The sequence below is a fragment of the Protomyctophum parallelum genome, assembly GCF_964188405.1.
Source record: "Protomyctophum parallelum genome assembly, chromosome: 17".
Classification (NCBI taxonomy): Eukaryota; Metazoa; Chordata; class Actinopteri; order Myctophiformes; family Myctophidae; genus Protomyctophum; species Protomyctophum parallelum.
The window spans coordinates 32,409,129-32,428,617 of record NC_139719.1 but is presented as its reverse complement, the minus strand read 5'-3'; the positions used below and the strand labels follow the sequence as shown (position 1 = coordinate 32,428,617).

The following is a 19,489-nucleotide window of genomic DNA, read 5'->3' as shown; positions in this document are numbered from 1 at the left end:
CACACGGTCCCAGTCTGAGCTGTGTGAAGGTGAGAGGGAGATCAGGAATCCTCCGAATCTTCTAGAACGATACAGCCTGTTCTGGACCCAAAGGTATGACTTAAGATGTCACTGAGATACCTTATCTAGCCGGTGTTGCAAGTGTGGCATATTGTACTTTACTTTTTATAACATGCCATTTACAGTACTCTGATTTTGCACATAATGTCCTTCTGGATAAGAGCATCTGCTAAATGCCTAAATTGTAATAGTTGTAAATGTTTAAGTTGAGTTATACAGTACCGTACATGCACTAAAATATTGCTGCCAGCCTGTGGTGTGGTAATACTGTATGGGGACAGATTGTGGCATGGTACCAGTCTTCTGGGAAGTGTGAACAGTGAAAATTAAAACTTGCTCTTTCATGGGAAATCTGTTCATGTTCGCTGGAGCCCCATACTGTAGATACGAGGGAGCAAATTAGATGTGTGCCTTTCAATTTGATTACAGACAAGATAATGGACAATCATTCTTCAGAAACTGTGTGAAATTGAAAAGATACCACGTATCCTCAAAGTAGAAAAGAAATGTTCTATTTTTTTCCCTTTGTTCTGCTTTTTTGTGATGAGTGATATTGGTTCCACAGTTTTTACATCAAAGTAGCAGAACATTTATTTTGATGTTAAATAAATATAAATATGACTCTTCTTGAATGTTGTGGACATTGTGTTGTGTCTGCGTTATGCATGTCCATAGTTAAGAATAGAACTTTGACTAAGTCCAGAAGCAGTTTGGAAATGCTTTTTTTTGCCAAGATTGATAGGGTGTCACAGTCTATACAGCTGTGGTAGTCTGTGTGTTGTAACGTATATTCTTTTGTTTGTTCATGCAACATGTGACAGTCGCCTATGTGTGGCATCCGTGTCACTGAGCAGAGCATTCTTTAAGGTCGGGACCAATAATGTTATGGTTTTATTACATTGACTTTTGTTTGAGGGGCGCTAGCCCCTTCTATGCACAGCTTTGTGTTTGTAGCACGGAATGCAATGATTTGATTGGCTGAGCATGGAATGTGACATGCAAAAAATAAAATGAAACAATTCCAGTGACATTAGCTGACACTACTGGCATATTTTGATATAGTAGCTTTAATTTGGCACAGTATGCTGTTATGAAATGATTTCATCACACATTTACAGATGCCTCTCTAACATATAACTGGTTCAAACCCTATTCTGGGTCAACGTTGGCAAGGGCATGCGGTCACAACCGGTCTCCAACGCCAAAATCAAATGGGGTTTCAGATCTGAGCCAAGTCTCACTGCAGGAGGCGTGTCTGAAGCTTGTCCTTGACGGGATCTCTCCAGAGTCCAGACATAAACAGATGATGACACTGTTGCAGATGCATCCATGGGCACTATTTTAAGACAACCTGGGTTCCATGTGGCGTAGAAAGAGCTAATGGACCAGACATTTGCAATTTGCATGTCTTCTATGGTTCTAATTTTATTCTTAAGTCAGGCGTAATAAAATGAGGTGACAAGTGCCGTATACTGTACAGTATGTGGAAGTGGCAAGGTACCTTCTGGCTTGGGTGGACGCAATGGAGTCATCGCATCTCTTCGGCTTAGCTTCTGCTCTCGTCCACCACGGCAGCGGGCCGGGGACATTAGGCCAGTGTGTGTGTGTATGCATGCTGTGCACTACTGTGTGTGACTGAGCTTTAAGGCTCATACATAGTCTGGATTTTCGGTGGTTAGGTGACCACCGAACTACAACATGACGTCACGAGCCGCGGTGAAGAGCAAACCACCGCCACCGCTCCAGCCCTTCTCTCTGTTTTTACTGCTCAACGTTATTTCAGCTCCGGTGGTCAGCTCACCACCGGAGCGGTGGTCACCTCACCACCGAAAATCCAGACTATGAATAGGACTAAAGGCTCATACATAGTCTGGATTTTCGGTGGTGAGGTGACCACCGAACTACAACATGACGTCACGAGCCGCGAACCACCGCCACCTCTCCAGCCCTTCTCTCTGTTTTTACTCACCACCGCGCAACGTTATTTCAGCTCCGGTGGTCAGCTCACCACCAGAGCGGTTGTCACCTCACCACCGAAAATCCAGACTATGAATAGGCCTTTAAAGTCTCCACTCTTACAGTATCTCTCACAATCTACAGTGCTAGCAGCCGTGTTAAGAAAAAAATATGCTACACTGGATATGAAGTTAACATAAAACAGGATGATGTATGCTTTATCCTCCTGACCCATTGTCTGTTTCACACCTCTGTTGTCATAGCGTACTAATGCCAAATAATAATAAAAAAAATAACTTATAAAATGTACGATTCAACACTTCTGGATAATCAAAATAGTCTTTATGATATGTATTATGTATATAAGCTTTTTATTTATAGTTTTTACTTTCTCACAGGTTTTGAATGTTTTTATGTACTCTAGCGGCATTTATCTAGCTCCTTTGAAGGAATGAACTGACTAAAAGGTATGAACATTCCATGGCTTCCTTATGTTATAGCTGTGATATATCATAATTCTGATCCATATGTTGGACCTGCTCATTATTCCATCCTGCCAAATATCACATTTCCAGCTAATTTGTCACTCACCAATCTAAATGTATGGAATGTCCCAGAATCCCAGTTTTGTATCTAACATCCAACGCACATCCTCTGTTTCTTGGTGCTGAGCCAAACTGCAAAAACAGAATAATCAACAACAAGAAGCGGATTCGCAACTTCTATTCACAGCACAGCAGAAATGTACAACGATTCCGACCTTGCTGTCTTTTTCAAGTATGTAGCTAACATCCCACATCACTCCATGTATGCCATGGATGTATTGGTGCATGCTATTGAGTTTGAACTCTGAAATGGATCAACGACAAAACACCCGTAGGCCTACAGTATGTTGTTCCATCATTCCATCAAAACACCCGTAGGCCTACAGTAAGTTGTTCAGTCATTCGTTCATTAATGAAACTCGGCCAAATGAGTGCCAGCACTTTCTACTGGCCCAGATGTCATTTGATAGATCCAGTGTGTTCCTCTCAACCCCCCAACATAATCATAACCCCCACCCTGACAAGCACAAGAATTGTAGGAGTTGAGGCATTATATTTAGTTTGACTCGGTTCCACAGATAATTATTGTGAAAATATCTGATCTACGCATCGCAACGCAAGCTTGTAGATCGGCTATTTTCAGAATTCTCGTCTCTTTATTGTTTTATTCGACATTTTGACCAACGTTTGACCAGTTTTATAGTATAGTTTGTTGATGAATTTTGATGCAATAATCGTCTTTTTTTTTGTAACGTCACTGTCATTTGGGTACCCCCCAAAAAGGTTGAGAACGACTTATGTACTGTATATAATAGAACAGGAAATCCTGTTCTCCATTTCTCTCTCTCAGTATAAAGTGAAGGTCACACCATGGCAGGACGGCAGATCCTAGCGCTCCCAGAGAGCTACACTCCAGGGAATGACAGTGTCTTCTCTGACCGCTCTGGCTTCTACTCTCTGGACTGCAATGTGCCTGGTCTCTCCAAGGTAATCCTCAACCAGCTCAACATGAAGGACTATGGAGAGTACAGGTACAGAAACACAACAAAACATTGATGCTGATGTGATTGTTGTGTGTTTCTCCCTATTTTGTTCAGGGAGTGATGCTGTTATACTGCATGACAATGTATTGGTGTGATTATATCATTGCATTTGTCCACTGTATATTTTTGCTCTAACCACTTATACCCCAGCATCCGTATTGTGGAGAAAGCTTTCGCTGAAAATAGCCGAATAACAGAAAACAGAATATGCGCTAGCATAGAGCCCTGAGGGGCTCAACCATAATGGGGTTCAAGTGGTTAAATGCATTCTGCCATCTCATTCTGTTCTCACTTTATTCTATATCTAGCCATGGGTGGTATACTGTGTAATTAAATGTGGCTCCTTGTTTGTCACACAAGGACTGCTGTGGAGGGAAAGAACAAAAGCGTGACTTTCCGCGACCACAAGGAGATGTTCCAGAGGATGGAGGAGACGTTCAAGTTCTGCACGGGCTGTAACAAGCTACCTGAGCACCTTGCAGAGGGCCAGACTCTCAAGCGCTGTGCCAAGTAAGTGCAAATCCCAAAAATGGAAGAAGCTTTTGCGTTGATTCAGGACAACCAGCTATCCGATGGACTCGACACCGGGCACTGCACTCCCTGTGGGGTTGTGGAACGTGTGTGTCGAATTTGAAGTTTGGGTGGGGCGAACGGTTCTCGAGTTACGTGGATTACAGACGTACACACGTTCGTACTGTACAGTGCATTTATAGATAGATACTACTGAGGTAATTATTTATTTCCATGAAATGACGTGCCAGAATTGTACCTCTCAGTCCCAGCATAGTAGTTCCGGAGTGGTTCCAACGGATTGTGTGGCCCTGGTCTTTCCCTAGTGGGTCTGATCGAGGGTACTACTGGGACGTAAGTCGGGACTTGATCACCCCGGCTGGGTCACCCGAGTGAGGGGTATGATGTTCGCGAGACCCGGAACCCCCGATGACCTTGGGATACATCACTGAGGATACGTCCCAGTTGCATCCATGCAGTGTATTTTCGTTCCGACAAGATAAAAATGCAGATTTTGCAGATTTATAGATGGCTATCAGTGTAAATTTTGCATAGCGGCGGTACGTAAGTTGAGGATAAGAAATCACTTTATCACCTCTGTCGGGTGGAAACCTCACATGTCCAAAACTGTTACATTTCAGGATTCAAATTTAAAGAATTGCTAAAGCTGAGGTAACGTGTGTGACAAATCGTACGACTTTGATCTGCTACTTTTGATGCTTCCGTGTGACGCACGCTGTAGTATGATCAAGTAGGGCGTTCAAATATGGAGATAGAAGGTTTCTGCCCGACAGCAACAATATTTTATTTGGCACGTGAGTTTCAATATTCATTAAAATTTATATTTTAGGCAGCTGTGACCACATACATGTTATTCTGACAGCCTTGTATTAATCCTGTTGAAACATTATTTTGGTCTGTTTGCCAATAGCTGTCATGTGTGAGACATTCCCCACCCGGCTCTTTGTATCAGCAAAACAATAGGAAGCCTAGGTGTAAACAGTTGTGCAGACTGCGGATTATGGGCGAGGGTTGAATATAGCCTCACTCCCCGACTCCTAAATCATCCCGCTGCAGCTGTTTTCACAGAAAAATGTCCAGCTTTTATGCCACTCATAATGCCATGTCAACACAACAGACATTTCAGTGCAAAGAATGTATTATGTTTGGAAATTGACATTTGTGGCACAGTTACTGAGCGGAAGCTGCAATTTCTATGCTTTGCAGGAGAGGGCATTTGTTTAGTGCTTCCCTTTCCCTTTCCACGTAACACATTAGCACGGACAACAACACACTGCATACTACATGCATCCATATCCATATATGCTTGTGTATTGTGTAACCACCCGGATTTGAACCCTGGTCTCCCGCATTGGAAACCCTATATCTGGCGCTAACATGACAGGAAATCTCACTTGGACAAGGGGGATAATGGGCTTCTGGTCTTAAGGCTATATTCAATCACCACCCTTAAACCCACCACAAGGAAGCGTGATCACTGACGAGCACCCAATGTCACCACCTTGATTGATGGGAAACAAAACATCTACCACTCACTCAAAGGGGAATATATATACAGTATATCCTTCCAGACAGGGCTACACATATACAGTACATGAACACATTATACAGTAGCCTACTATATGAACATAATAAAATAATACTTAAACAATGTTAACGTGTATGACCTTGAAGTGATCAGCTGCTACCGACTCTCTCTCTCAGAAACTAGTAGCAGCGAGATTCTTCTACACGGGCACATGACAGAGCCACTGACACTCGGCTCCAAAGTAATGTCATCGTTCTCTGTTGGGGTTTCCGGACACTTGACAGCTGAGGCATTATCGCCATCAGTCCCTTGTGACTCTCCAAGCTCTCCATGCTATTTCATTTTTCAGCCGATCCATATCTCTTTATATCACCTTTTTGACTTTCAATAGGAACTCTGCTAGTTTAGACTCACTTTGTCCACTTGTGGGCCTCTTGTGGTCTATTAGTAGGACAAATGGCATCTAAAATGACTGGATAGGCTGGATAACCAAAACGTCTGCTCTGTGATGTAGAGAAATAAACCATCTGAAAATGCATTCTTGGTGTGTGCAACCCATTACCTATATGTTGAAATTGATCTAAAATTACCCTCAAATGACTCTCAAATGGCACCTGATTGTATGTAAATTGGCAGCGAGGGGTTGAAAAGGCAGGGCATTATAGTCTGAACAGACTCAAACAAACACTATCCCAGGCGGTTAGATTACCTCTCCAGCTAAACCTAACCGTGTGACTGCACAGCACACAGACTGCTTACGTATACAGTGGTCACATTATCAGTATTAAATTCCAGCATAGATTCTGGCTCCTGCCACGGATATATTTTTTTGCCAGCTGTCTCGTAAAACAGAGCAGAATTCATCAAGCTCTCGTGGGCCAAATGTCAACCTTTGACTGAGAAGGTTGAACGTGAAGATGGTCTCTATACACTAGTGTGCAATACTTTTACACCAACACGCTCCAGGCCTTTGCTGGGAAGGAACTATTTAAATGGTATTTCACTTATTATTCATTCAGCAATACTTCATCCTCGACTTGAGGGAAGCTGATTCTCAGAAGAATCATTGGATACAATATCGATTCATTCTGAGGATTTTATTTACAATACTTTGACATGGACTGAATTTCCTTCCCTTTACACCCCCCCCCCCCACCCCCTCCTATCTTCTGTGCTCTCTCTTTCATTTACTCTTATCTCAATCTGTCTCTTTCTTCCAGGTGTATAAATGTATACTACTGCACCAAAAACTGTCAGGTAAACGACTGGCCTCGGCACAAGAAAGTGTGTAAGACGCTGCGTCTGGTGGCCATCGACAGACTGGTGGAGTGGCTGATGTTCACAGGTGAGAGATGCGTCTGGTCGCCATTGACGGACTCTCTGGTGGAGTGGCTGATGTTCACAGCTTAGAGGTGGACGGTGGTCAAACGATGTTGTTTAATGATACAAGGCAGTGGCTCAGGGGTAGAGTGTCAAGGTTCCAAGTTCGAACCCGGGCTCCCCCAGAGTTAGTGTTGAAGTGTCCGCAAGACGCTGAACCCCTAATTGCTCCCGAGTGCATGGTTTCCTCCGTCATCGTTGTATGAATGGGTGAATATAATGGGTGAATATAATGCGCAATCTATGTAAAGCGCCTTTGGCGCTATATAAATGCACCATTTACCATTTGCTGGACAAGAACCAGTGCTGGAAAAAAATGTCTAACCAACCGAAAGTATAGGTAGTACATGTCTATGCCTTAGAACATTTTGAAATCCACACCTCCATCACTTTTGGCTATGATGTCCAGACAGAACCAATGCCACACATTACTATGGGTAGTGTAATAACCAATGTTATAAGCTATACGTCTATTCTATTTCCCCTCTAGGGGCCCTCCCTTTCACAACTGAGGCATGGTCCAAATCAGCTGCTGAGGTAAAGAGCTGGGATGACTGGCTGCCCATGCAGGGAGACCTCACCCAGCGCCTGGCCACCATCGTATCTGGTTTTAGCATGACCCACCTGTGGAAGAATGTCAGCAGGCCGCGGCCGAACGATGAAGACCTGAGGCAGTCCGTGTGGCGGATTCAAAGCGAGTTCCTCTCTCGGGTTCTGACCGTTGGCATGGCCATGCAACGTTTTGGCCTGGACCCGCACGCTAGACCCCTGACCATCCACATAGCGGGGGCATCTCTTACAGAGACCATGGGAGCCAGACTGACGGACTATGATGAGCTGAACCACATGTTCCCCGGACACCAGGGCCTGGAGGTTGTGTCGGTGGGACCAGAGGTGGTGGAAGGCCCCATCCTGAGACCTCCTCTAAGGGAATTTGGCCCCAAACACCGGGTCTTCATGAGTGCTCACAAGGGCCTCTACCATCAGTTCTGGGAGGATATGGTGGCGAAGGGGAAAGCTGCCAAGCCAGATCTGGTGGTTGGATTTCATCCTGGTATGCCCGCACCCACAGCTCAAACAAGTTTAAAATAAACCAATAACATACAGCGGCTTCAAACAATAACATCTCAAATCAGTCGGTCTGTAACCAAAGGCATGCCTCTCCCTAAGCCAGGCTGATGATCTCTACTCTAGACTTCACAAAATGCACTTAAGGTCCTGGCACTTTAAAATCCTCAGTCTTAGTTTAACTCCGAGATCTGTACAAATGTATCCATTCTCTGAGTGACAAATGGATAAATGAACACCAAGGATTTTTGCTGTGTTTTCATTAGTGCCAGGCTTTCATTGGGCATCTGCAGGGTGATTCATGACAACAGCCGTGCCAGGCTTTGGCTGGCGATTGCTGGACTCAGCAGCGCTTTCGGCAGGCCGCCATGCTGCGACGAAAGGCTCTGCTCTCCCTAGGGACCCCCCAGACACACTCTAATGCCCAAGCCCGCGCCCCAGCTCTATATACGCTCCAGCTGTCTACCAGCTCACCCCTTTAAATCGTCCCCGCTCGCCTTAGTCAGGCCCTTTCAGTCACTGTTTGTGCAAATGAAAGCTGCATAATATGCATAGATTATAATTGGTATGGCTGAAAAGATGACTGCCCATGAATATAATAGTCATCATTAATTATGGTATTAAGTACAACTAACTCCAGTCAAAGTCATAAACCCAAGGGATAACATAGTTATTGTTGTATATAAGGAAATAAAAATGTATCATTATCATAATGAAAGGGGTTTAAGGGTTAAATAAAGTTGGGAATTAAGTATGAACATGAGGCTACCTATAAAAAGCATTTCAATAATTATTATAATAATAATAATAATGTAATGATTATTATTATTATTATACTTTGACAACGTTTAGTAGTAGTAGCAGTAGTTCTCAAAGTAGCAGTAATGTTGTTTTTGTTGCTACAGTATCATTGTATTCACTATATAATTATATATATATATTTTTTACATTTTTACATTTTTATTTGTATTTCTGAGATATCAAAGAACCATTATAAGGCAACAGCTTCCCCAAACATAGCATTTCATAATTCATCCCCTTTGCTGCCACTTTGTCAGCCACAGACAAAGTCACAGACCAGGACCACCAGCGCCCTAAAAACCCAACACCTCACAGACAGCTGTGCTCAAGCGCCAGCAATGTCCCCCCACCCGACCCAACCCTATTGCAACCCACCCCGAACGGTCATCATAACCCCAGTCTCAAGTTATCAATCTAAATATACAGGAGCTGTCATCCTCCAAGCTGACCCACTGATTGCCAGCATACACCTCATGCTGCAAACCTGGCATAGCACTGCATTAGGAATTCATGACCACACTTTAAGAGAGGTTTAGCTAGCTGTACTGGAGACTCGGAGAATGAGAATGAAAGGAGTGGTGTGTCACGTGTGTGTGTGAGTCAGAGAGGATGAGAGAGAAGTTGAAGTCAGAGACAGAGTGAGACAGACATTCAGGGACAGAGTGAGAGCGGAGAACTGGGATGGATAGTTGAAGAGGTCTCTTCATAAGATACAGAAAGAAAGAGGGAGAGGGTTGCAACTCCTCATGACAGCTAGCTAGAGGAGAAGGACTACACACAATACGTATACTGTAAGTGTCATCATTGCAGCAAGCCCACAGAAAGCATGCACCTCATAATAATGATTCCAGCTTTTATCTGTTTGGAATACTTCAGTGAGCTTACTGTGACTGTACCGAGCACAGAGGCTTGGCGCCGTCACGGAAATGCCATTCAGCTGACTGATGTTTTCCACAAAAAAACAAAAGATCTTCACAAGCTACGAAGCGCTAGGTATAGGCAGTGGTGGAAAGTAACTATGTGCACTTACTCAAGTACTGTACTGTACTAAAAATGTCTTCTACATCCTGACAGTTTTCTGAAAAAGCTATGTTTCTATGTCAGTCGATTTAAAAAAAATAGCAGACCTACAAGCTCGTAGCGTGCCACTCGGTGGTGCGTTATGAGCTTGTAGATCTGCTATTTTTCAATAGCTAAAGCATAACATAATGCTAACACCAAAAGGGGTTCCCGCCCAAAATGGGTTAAGTACACTTTTGAGAAGCTTTCACTTTACTAGAGTGTTTCCAATTTTCAATAAGTTTACTTTTAATCCACTACATCTCAGAGGCAAATATTGTACTTTTTACTCCACTACAATTATTTAACAGCTTTAGTTACTTTAGATTTTGATTATTATTACAAAACATGCATTAAACCCTATGCATACTTAGGCTATTTGAAAATAGCCGATCTACAAGTACTTTACTTTCAGTACTTAAGTATATTTTAATGCGAGTACTTTTGTACTTTTACACAAGTATCATTTGAATACCAGACTTTTATTTGTAATAGAATAGTTCTACATTGTGGTATCGGTATACTTTCACAAAATGTGAGTACTTCCACCACTGGTGCTCTATAGGTGTTATTTTTACCTCCATACCAAATTCAAACGCGAGCCAGGCAGATATTGCAGTGGTTAACGGTCATCAGGTGGTACCGTGAGTGTGATATATTATCTCCTGAGGGGCTAAACGCTTATTTGGTGCTAAATGTTTTATGGACATAAGTATTGTAACCTCTGGCATGCTGTATAATAACATGTATTATTCACACTCAAATCCTCTCCCGTGGTTTGTGTTCTCCCGAGAGAGATGTGATACCCTCGGTTGTTCCAACACCATGGGCCTTACAATGCACTACCCTGGCACGCATGCAGGTAGCCCAGTGAGCCCACAGTCTGTGCCTACATGTCATGTCAGTGATGTCACACATCTCATACATGCACACACAAGCACACTGTACACTGTACATTATGTACAGGTTGCTGTGGAAAGCATATATTTCAGCTGACACTACTTGACACCCTAATATGTGAAACAAACATTGTTGCTGTCAGGCGGAAACCTCTTATCTCCATATTCTGGCTTCTTGTGTGTGTTTTTTTAATATAAATGAACGCCTTACTTTATCATACTACAGCGTCACACAAAAGCATCAAAAGTAGCAGAACTACAGGCTTAAATATCGAGCTTGCAGATCTGCTACTTTTGCTATTTTTGAATTAGAATCCTGAAATGTGACAGTTTTGGACAGATACGGTTTCCACCCGACAGAGACAAAAGAAACATACAGAGAATATAATCATCAGCTGCTATTTAAAGCTATACTGGGGGGCTTGACAGGAGGTTGATACTAGATAATTGTGTCTTTTTATATACACTATCCCTGTCATGGAGAGACTAACCTCAGCAGGTGACTTAACGACTGTTGCCTCCTGACACCCTATAGTAAATGGCCTTGGGAATCAATGGTTCCCAAACCATTTGACCCATACTGTATTTCAGGAGCCTATATATCTCCATGACGCTAGTATATCATAGGGACTCACCCCCGATCCAACCCTTAATGCTGAGAGTCAATTAAGCAGGGAGGCATTGGGTACCATTTCTATAGTCTTTGATATGACTCGCCCAGGGATTGAACTCTGAACTCTCCAGTCCCACGGCGGACACAAGGCCACTGAGCTAGCTGACCCCTAACGCTCAGGGGAAAGTGACATAATGTCTGTTCATTTGTTAACGACTCCTCTCTGAGGGCGGAATAGCTTGAGTGACTCTCACTAAATCGTCTGCTTAGGTGTGCAATTATCACTTTGAACTGAAATGAGAAGCGTCAGTTACTCCAGTCAAGTGGAAGTATTTCAATGAGTTCAGCACATTTTGAGTTAAAACTCTGGAATTCTTTAGCATTCAATAGTATATACACTTTTCACACCACTGTGTAAATTATCTCTCGGAATGATATAGCCAGCTGGTGTCAAGACTGTGAGTGTTATCAGACCTAATCCCACTAATCCTTCACCTTTCTGTGGGAAAAGGTCTTCTCTGGCTGTTAACCCTTTAAGATCTGAGGCTGATTCTACAAATGCCTTCTAAACCAGCACTTCTCAAACCTTTCCATGCCAAGGACCCCCAAATTGACATGTATACATGCATGGCCACAGACACCCCCCCCCCCCCCCCCCCCCCCCCCCCAATATGAAAATGTTTTGTACCAGGCACTCTCCCAGAAAGAAAATCTAAATCATTCAACATTTTTGAAGGGCGCTAGCCCCTCCTATATACAGGTTTAATGTTTGTTTTTAGTTCATTGTTTGTTTAATAAAACAATAAAACATTGACAATGAAGGGAAAATGTACGTCATCTTGTCCCTAACACAAACATTACATGCCATTAACAATGAAGAGAATTTAATGTTTGTGTTGGCACCATTTGTTTTACATCACCATTACATCACCTAATCAACATGAGTTACAGTAGACTTTAATATATTAGCGCCCCTCACTTCACACAGGTGTGATTTTTTAACTACTTTCAAGATTTCTCAAAAATGTTCAAAGATTTTGCTAATGTACACAAGCTCACAGTGCAGCACGAAGTGACCCGCTGTGAGCTTGTGCCTCCGCTCCAATATGCAGCTATGTGTGTCCCTACGTACATATGTATGTCTGAGAGACAGCTGAGCTGAAACACCTCGACAATACCACTGTATGACACTTATGAGCCACACACACACAGAGGCCAGGTGATTTTTGATATATATGCACAGTTTTGTGTGTATACATGTCCGTATGAGCACGCAATGTGTTTGAGCATGGCATGTGATGATTTAATTGACTGAGCACGGAATATGTATATGTGTGTTTTTTTAATAGCCGCTGCCAACATATAAAATCTAAAAGGACACAGTTTCTTTCTGTTTTAATGGGCTAAACTGGGCTAAACACAATTATTACATAATAATCTTATAGGGATTATTTGAGATAATCGCAATTATTTTTGCATAATCGTCAGAATCCTTTTCAGTCAACTGTATAAATTATTCTGATGAAATATACACATTTTCAATCATAAGTAGAAATAATAAATAGCGGAAATAGCAAATCTGCAAGTTCACGCCACGTTGTCAACTTGTAGATTGGCTGTCCTGTGCAATCTTTGTTTACAAGTTTTGGACATACAAGGTTCCCAGCCGACGGTAATCTAAATAACCTGATAAAACCTGATGTTTGTGACATTCTGTATAGGGTTCCATGCTAACCAGGGTCTGGTGGAAGGCTGGCTGCCAACTCTGATGCTTCTCAGAGACTATGACATCCCTTCCTTCTTTACCTTCTTTAGGTAAGTTGATTAGCTGGGGTTCGTTGGGCTGAAAATACAGCGACGACGTGTGATAGATTTAAACAATTTAAATACCCAACAAGTTAACGTTTACCTGTTTTATCACATTTCTATTTTACACATGTTGTACTGTAGCCTTCCAGAATTTTTTTAACCAAACTTTTCTCTTTGGAGACCATAGTGATTGAGTGAGAGATTGATTGTCAAGATTTCATTTCAGAGTTCTCACATTTTAGTCTTAACCATTTCTATTTTGTTTAATTATTTTCCCCATATTTGTACAGTAGTTTTGAGACATTGATTATGACACGATTATGTCTCTCTTTACAGTGACAAAGAGCTGGAGGCCTCACTAGAGATACTGTTGGAGTTAGAGATGCACGTCAAGGGAAGTGGACCCAATCCTTTCACATCTCACAAACCAGAGCAAGTCCAATCTAGTCCCAACATGACCCCTGTCTACTGCAACTCCAACTGTGCCTGGTTCCAAGGGGCACTGGAGCAAATTAGGACTTAAAATTAATTATGTTCATGTTGACTGTTGGACTGCATTCTCATACCTATGACCTTTATCTTCAATAATCAAATGTGTTAAGGATAATGTCTATTTATGACCAATTAAAATACATTTAGATGGCTGTACTGTAGGCCTACCGTACGGTATTTATATGTAAAATTAGATGATGATGATCAATGGGCCTTTTTAAAAGGCCTGTGTAGTACAACACTGCCCTCTAGCGGAATAAATCACTTTGTCTATTTGGATTTTTGCTTCTATGTACAGTTAGTTCAGACAGTATTGTATTGTATTATTGCAAATAAATAATCTTCTGTTTGTTGTTTTCTTCTTACCAATTATGCCTTTTGGTTTTTGTTACAACTCTGAACCTACATATTGTCACATTCACGGATTGCTCACAGTCACTGCAGCTCGTTGCAAATATATATATATCAGATCTGCTATTTTCGAAGAAATCTGGAAATTCTTCAGATGTCTTTGAAAATGTTTTGAGAACCATGCACTGGCCTAGCCCAAGGCAGAGCCTTCCTCTTCCTCACCTCTTGTGAGCCCAGAAGGGTCTGGAGTCGTCAGATAGTTCTGGAAGAGCGAGAACAGGTGCTATATGGCAGCCCCCACTGTCCGACCGTCAGACGCTCACACACAGTCAATGAGTCAATCTACTGCTGGAACACGAAGACTCAACAGCGTGGCATATACTCTACAGAGTCTACACAATTGCCCATGATGGAATCTTCGAGGTATGCGAATTAGTGTCATAATAATTATGTAATAGCCTAGTCTACTTGTTTCACATCAGTGCGTATGCGATAATGTTTATTTTTATTTCCATTTTGAAACCGACAACATACAGAAAGTTTCACCGATAGGAACTTAAAGGTATAGGCCTAGCCTTGTATGTGCGTGGCGTGCCAGCACTGCCAGTAAAAAATAAGCTGGCGGTTTGAAATACCCCAACTAGCCTGTAATAACTTCCTTACCTATGCAATGATGCCATGAATTCCATGAATTATTTTGTTATGCCTTATTTTGTCTCAGGCTACACCTGGCCCTATCCCTTCAGTACATTGTGACATGTCATGTAGTAGACCTTGCTATACCCCCTGCGTATTACATTTGCATATTTCCATATCCATAGACCTATTTAAGTTGTCTGATACAGGCTACTACCGCATGTAAACCATGTATTCCATTCATTATTCAATTCTTATGCACCAATTCGACCTCCTCCTTTCCTCATATGCATGGCTGCTGAACACATGGCCTACTCTAAGAATAGACTTGCAGAAGCTACAGTAGTGGTTCTCAATCACAACCTGTATAGGCCGGGGCACACTGGTTGGTCTTGAGGATATTACAAGTGGTCCCCCAAATAATTGTCAAAACACTTTAGATTTAAATGTAATGATAACATAACTTTGATTTATAAAGACATTATGTTAAAAGAAAATGTCATGGTATTTCTTCCTTTAAAACCTTAAAAAGTGAGTTTTCATTCTGATACTGCTGAACAGGAACTATATGTTGTATATAGCCAATAGCCTACTATAAGTTCCATTGATCCAAGCTGGAACACAATAATTGCTCATTTTAATGAACATGCTCTGAAAATGCATGCAACCCACTGACCCACTGATTACTTAATTAACACTGATCATGATAAAAAAAAGTCCACTTGGCAAATAATTCTACATATATAATGATCTACTATAAGTGCAGTAGCGGTCTAAAACAATATTGTTATGTTTACTAATTTATCCTTTCTCTGCTTGTCTCAGAGCTGCCCTGGAGGCTAAAGGCTTCCGGTCTCCGAAAGATATGTTTGAAAAGATGGAAGAATCTTTTAAGTTCTGCGCAAGTTGTGAGAAGCGACCAAAACAGCTTTCAAAGTCGCAGACCCTCAAGCGTTGCACCAGGTGAAAAAGAGCACTCACACAGCAAAACGCTGCACAACTTAGCTGTTTTCTTTGGTTCACATGTACCGTACCAGTCATCTCACTTTTTTCTCTTGCTTTGCTTATGTGGCCCTCTGGTTGCACAGATGTCTGAATGTTTACTACTGCTGTAAAGAGTGCCAGAAGGCTGACTGGCAACAACACAAGAAGTTCTGCTCTCAGCTGCGACTCGTGGCCATTGACAGAGTTGTGGAATGGCTTGTGTACAAAAGTAAAGTACCACAAGTGAACTGACAATGTGTTCAGAACATATGTTACACGTACTGTAAACCACCCATTTCACCTTAGTATAAAAGTCTTCATTATTAAAACAAATGTTTACTGTTTTACTGAGAATAGTGTAATTCATCTTATTTTAAATGTAATTTCATCTAAAGGATGGAAGGAAGGGAAAGGAACGTTTTTAATCCAGAGCAATTTAAAGTAAACAAGGACAACACATAGGTAATATACATCAAATGCACAGAAATAGTAAACCAAGAACCTATCATCCGTCTAATATTAAAATATCCAAAGAATATCAATAATCTGTACATTGAAACGATACACACTATAGGATGCCACATCAGCATCTGTCTACATAACATGCTATCTAAATTACATTTTTAGCCTTTGCATAAGCCTGCAATGTCGACAAGGATAGGGCAAATGTTTCGGCAAGTGCTACAGGCTAAGGTTTTTGATTGATTGATAATTTTATTAGACAATAAAATGCAAACAGTAAAGGGTACAGTCAATTGGTCAGGCACAGCATTGGTCCAAAAGGACAGCACAGAAGAAAAGACCTTGCGGTCTTGTTTCCATTCGGGTCCCATGCATTCATTCACAATAACAACAGTGACAACAAACAAATAAGATATCTCAAACACATTTAAATCTACAGGTTGGAGAGGTGATGTCTGAAGATGTGAGTCTTTAGATTAACAGAAGACTCACCTTTTCAGACAATGAATAGGCCTGAGTGACTGATTTATTTCTATTCTTCCATATATGCCTCAATGAATCACAGATTTTGGATTGTGATCCATTGAGGCATAATTATGGAAGAATAAAATACATATTTTTTTCTGAGTACAACATCTCTTCCTTTTTTAATATATATTTTTGAGTGTTGCAACCACTCCTACATCCAGCAATGTCTGTTTGTATCATGAGTTCACACTGGTGTGCTTTTTATATTGTTGAACAGTTTATTAGGACAATGGCTGGTCAGAGCATGTTGGGAACAGAAACAAATGCTGGTTACTAACTGAAGTTGTGTTTCTCCCTACCACGATATCAGGAGATCTGCCATTTGCTACAGATAAATGGTCCAAGCCTCAATCTGAGATCAAGGGCTGGGATGGCTGGCTTGCCATGCAGGGGGACCTCACGCCACGCCTCGATCCCATTCTGTCTGGTGCCAACATGAAAGACTTGTGGACCAATGCTGGAAAGCCTAGGCCAGAGGATGAAGACCTGAAGAAGTCACTGTGGAGAGTTACCAGCGAGTTCCTCTCCAGGCCAATGACCATAGCCTCGGGGATGAGACTGTTTGGCCTCGACCCTTACTCCGGACCCCTGACAATTCACCTCGTGGGAGCAGGCCAGAGTGAGACTTTGGGAGCCAAATTGACGGACTACGATGAACTGAACCATATGTTCCCTGGACACAAGGGTCTGGTGGTGGTTATGATAGGACCAGAAATTGTGCAAGGCCCCATCATGAGGCCTCCACTTCAGGAGTCTGGGCCCAAACACAACGTCTACATCAGTGCCTACAAGGGTCTCTACCATCAGTTCTGGGAGGAGTTAGTTGAGAACGAGGCGGCAGCCAAGCCAGACCTGGTCGTTGGATTTCACCCTGGTAAACACTTCTTCTCCAATGATTGAAAAGCAAAAGCAGTGATCTGAATTATGACAAACTGTCGTCTCTCTTCTGTGTCTATTAAATAATATAAAAGCAAACTTATGGTACTTACCAACGTTTTAACATTGCAATATGTCAAAACAGTTGTTGCTTACCGTATATGATGTTTTATATTTTTACATTTTGAATCTTTTTGTTGTCCAGGGTTTGAAGCTAGTCAAGATCTGGAGTTTGGTTGGCTTCCAACTCTACTGCTCCTTAGGGACTACGACATCCCCTGTCTCTTCACTGCTCTCAGGTAATTGCTGCACAACATTAAGGTATACACGGTTATAAAGTAAATGTATTATAACATCATTACAAAAAAGAATAACTCTATGAAGTGGTGCCCTGCTGGCTTTACTGGCTAAAGATAAGACACAATACGATCTACCCCTGAGGCACAGGTAAGAGTTGAAAACAAATCAAGAATCAAGATAGATTCTGGTATTAAATGAATTTCTGTGTGTGTGTGTGTGTGTGTGTGTGTGTGTGTGTGCGCGCGCGCCGCCAGAGTCCATGTGGTGCAGTTGTCAATGCAGTCACAGACAGTTCAGTTCTTAACCACTTGGAACGCAGCATACCTATTCTAGGGGGAACATTCGCCCTAAATGATTGATTGCCATTGCATTTGCTGTGCACTGCACATTCATTGCAGGATGAGATTGCAAAATGAACCCTACTGATTGTGTGGTAACCATGGCCTTTCCTCTTGCGCCATCCATCCTTCAGCCAAAAAAAATCAGCTGGGTGTAAGGAGAATCATGGCCTCTACTAACTCTAGGCTGCTAGTGGGCCTTTTAGACTCTAGTCTTATTATTTTAATTACAGTAAGTTACACAAAGTGTAACCCATATTGGGTTATATTACCGAATTGGAGGCACAGAGCTGTGATCGAACTCCTGAATTTCCGCTCACCAACCCAGTGCGCAATGGGCCACGGCAGGAGAGCTAGCTCCCTTGGAGGAGCGAGTTATGGCTGGGTCTTTTGTGGGATTGCAACACTATGGTTTGTCTGATATTGTGGTATTCATCTAGATGGTATGCGTCTATGAGGATCTGTATCCCATAATCCATGTGGATAATGACTGATGGTCACTTCCTGTTCCCTTGCAGCGAGGCAGAGATGACCTACTCCCTGCAGATCCTGTTGGAGTTGGAGATCGACTGTAAAGGAAGTGGAGCCAACCCCTTTGCCTCGCTGAAACCAGAAGTAGTAGGGATGTGTCCCAACAAGCCAGCGGTCTACTCTAACTCGCACTACTTCACCTTCCAAGGACTGCTGGACACCGCCGTGGAGTATGAGGAACACGACGAAGACTGAAATGAGTTCTGTAACCCCCTACAGGCTGTCAGGACTGAAAGCAATGTCAGGGGGATGACAACATCCGATCTTCAACTAAAACAAATTGTCATGATATTTTTGGCGAGTGACACTGCCATACAACATGAATTAGGCTTTTTTTTACTGTGACTTATTGTATATAGAGGCATAATATTATATGCGAACCAATTGAGTGTACAGTATGTGGACATTTGCATTCGCTATCAGTGTGCCCAGTATTTCAACTGCCATTTGAATACATTTTGTCATCCATTGTACTGTAGATTGGTAGTCAAATGGCCTCTAGTTAATGTTACAATCTGCCATGTACAATACAATGCTCTTTACTCCCTAGTAGTTCTAGTATTTAATACACAAAGGCCAATTGAGTGCTTTACATGAGGCATAAACTAAATTAATTAAAATATTACTGCCCTTGCGAATATTTTTTTAATTGAGGATTAATAACTGCAACGTTCAAAGGCATTGGAAAGTTGTTCGAAG

At 42.1% G+C, this 19,489-nt stretch overlaps 1 protein-coding gene across 1 annotated transcript; it reads left to right on the top strand.

The window, feature by feature from the left end:
* Positions 1-18,985, top strand: mss51 (MSS51 mitochondrial translational activator; the record flags this gene model as incomplete). Its single annotated transcript, XM_083787573.1, has 13 exons — positions 1-93; positions 3,412-3,592; positions 3,965-4,114; positions 6,884-7,008; positions 7,534-8,097; positions 13,205-13,298; positions 13,629-13,808; positions 14,373-14,558; positions 15,597-15,734; positions 15,860-15,984; positions 17,056-17,619; positions 17,827-17,920; positions 18,778-18,985. The coding sequence occupies exons 2-13, from the start codon at positions 3,432-3,434 to the stop codon at positions 18,983-18,985; spliced, it is 2,589 nt and encodes an 862-aa protein (XP_083643699.1). The 5' UTR covers positions 1-93; positions 3,412-3,431.
* Between the last annotated feature and the right edge of the window lie 504 nt (positions 18,986-19,489).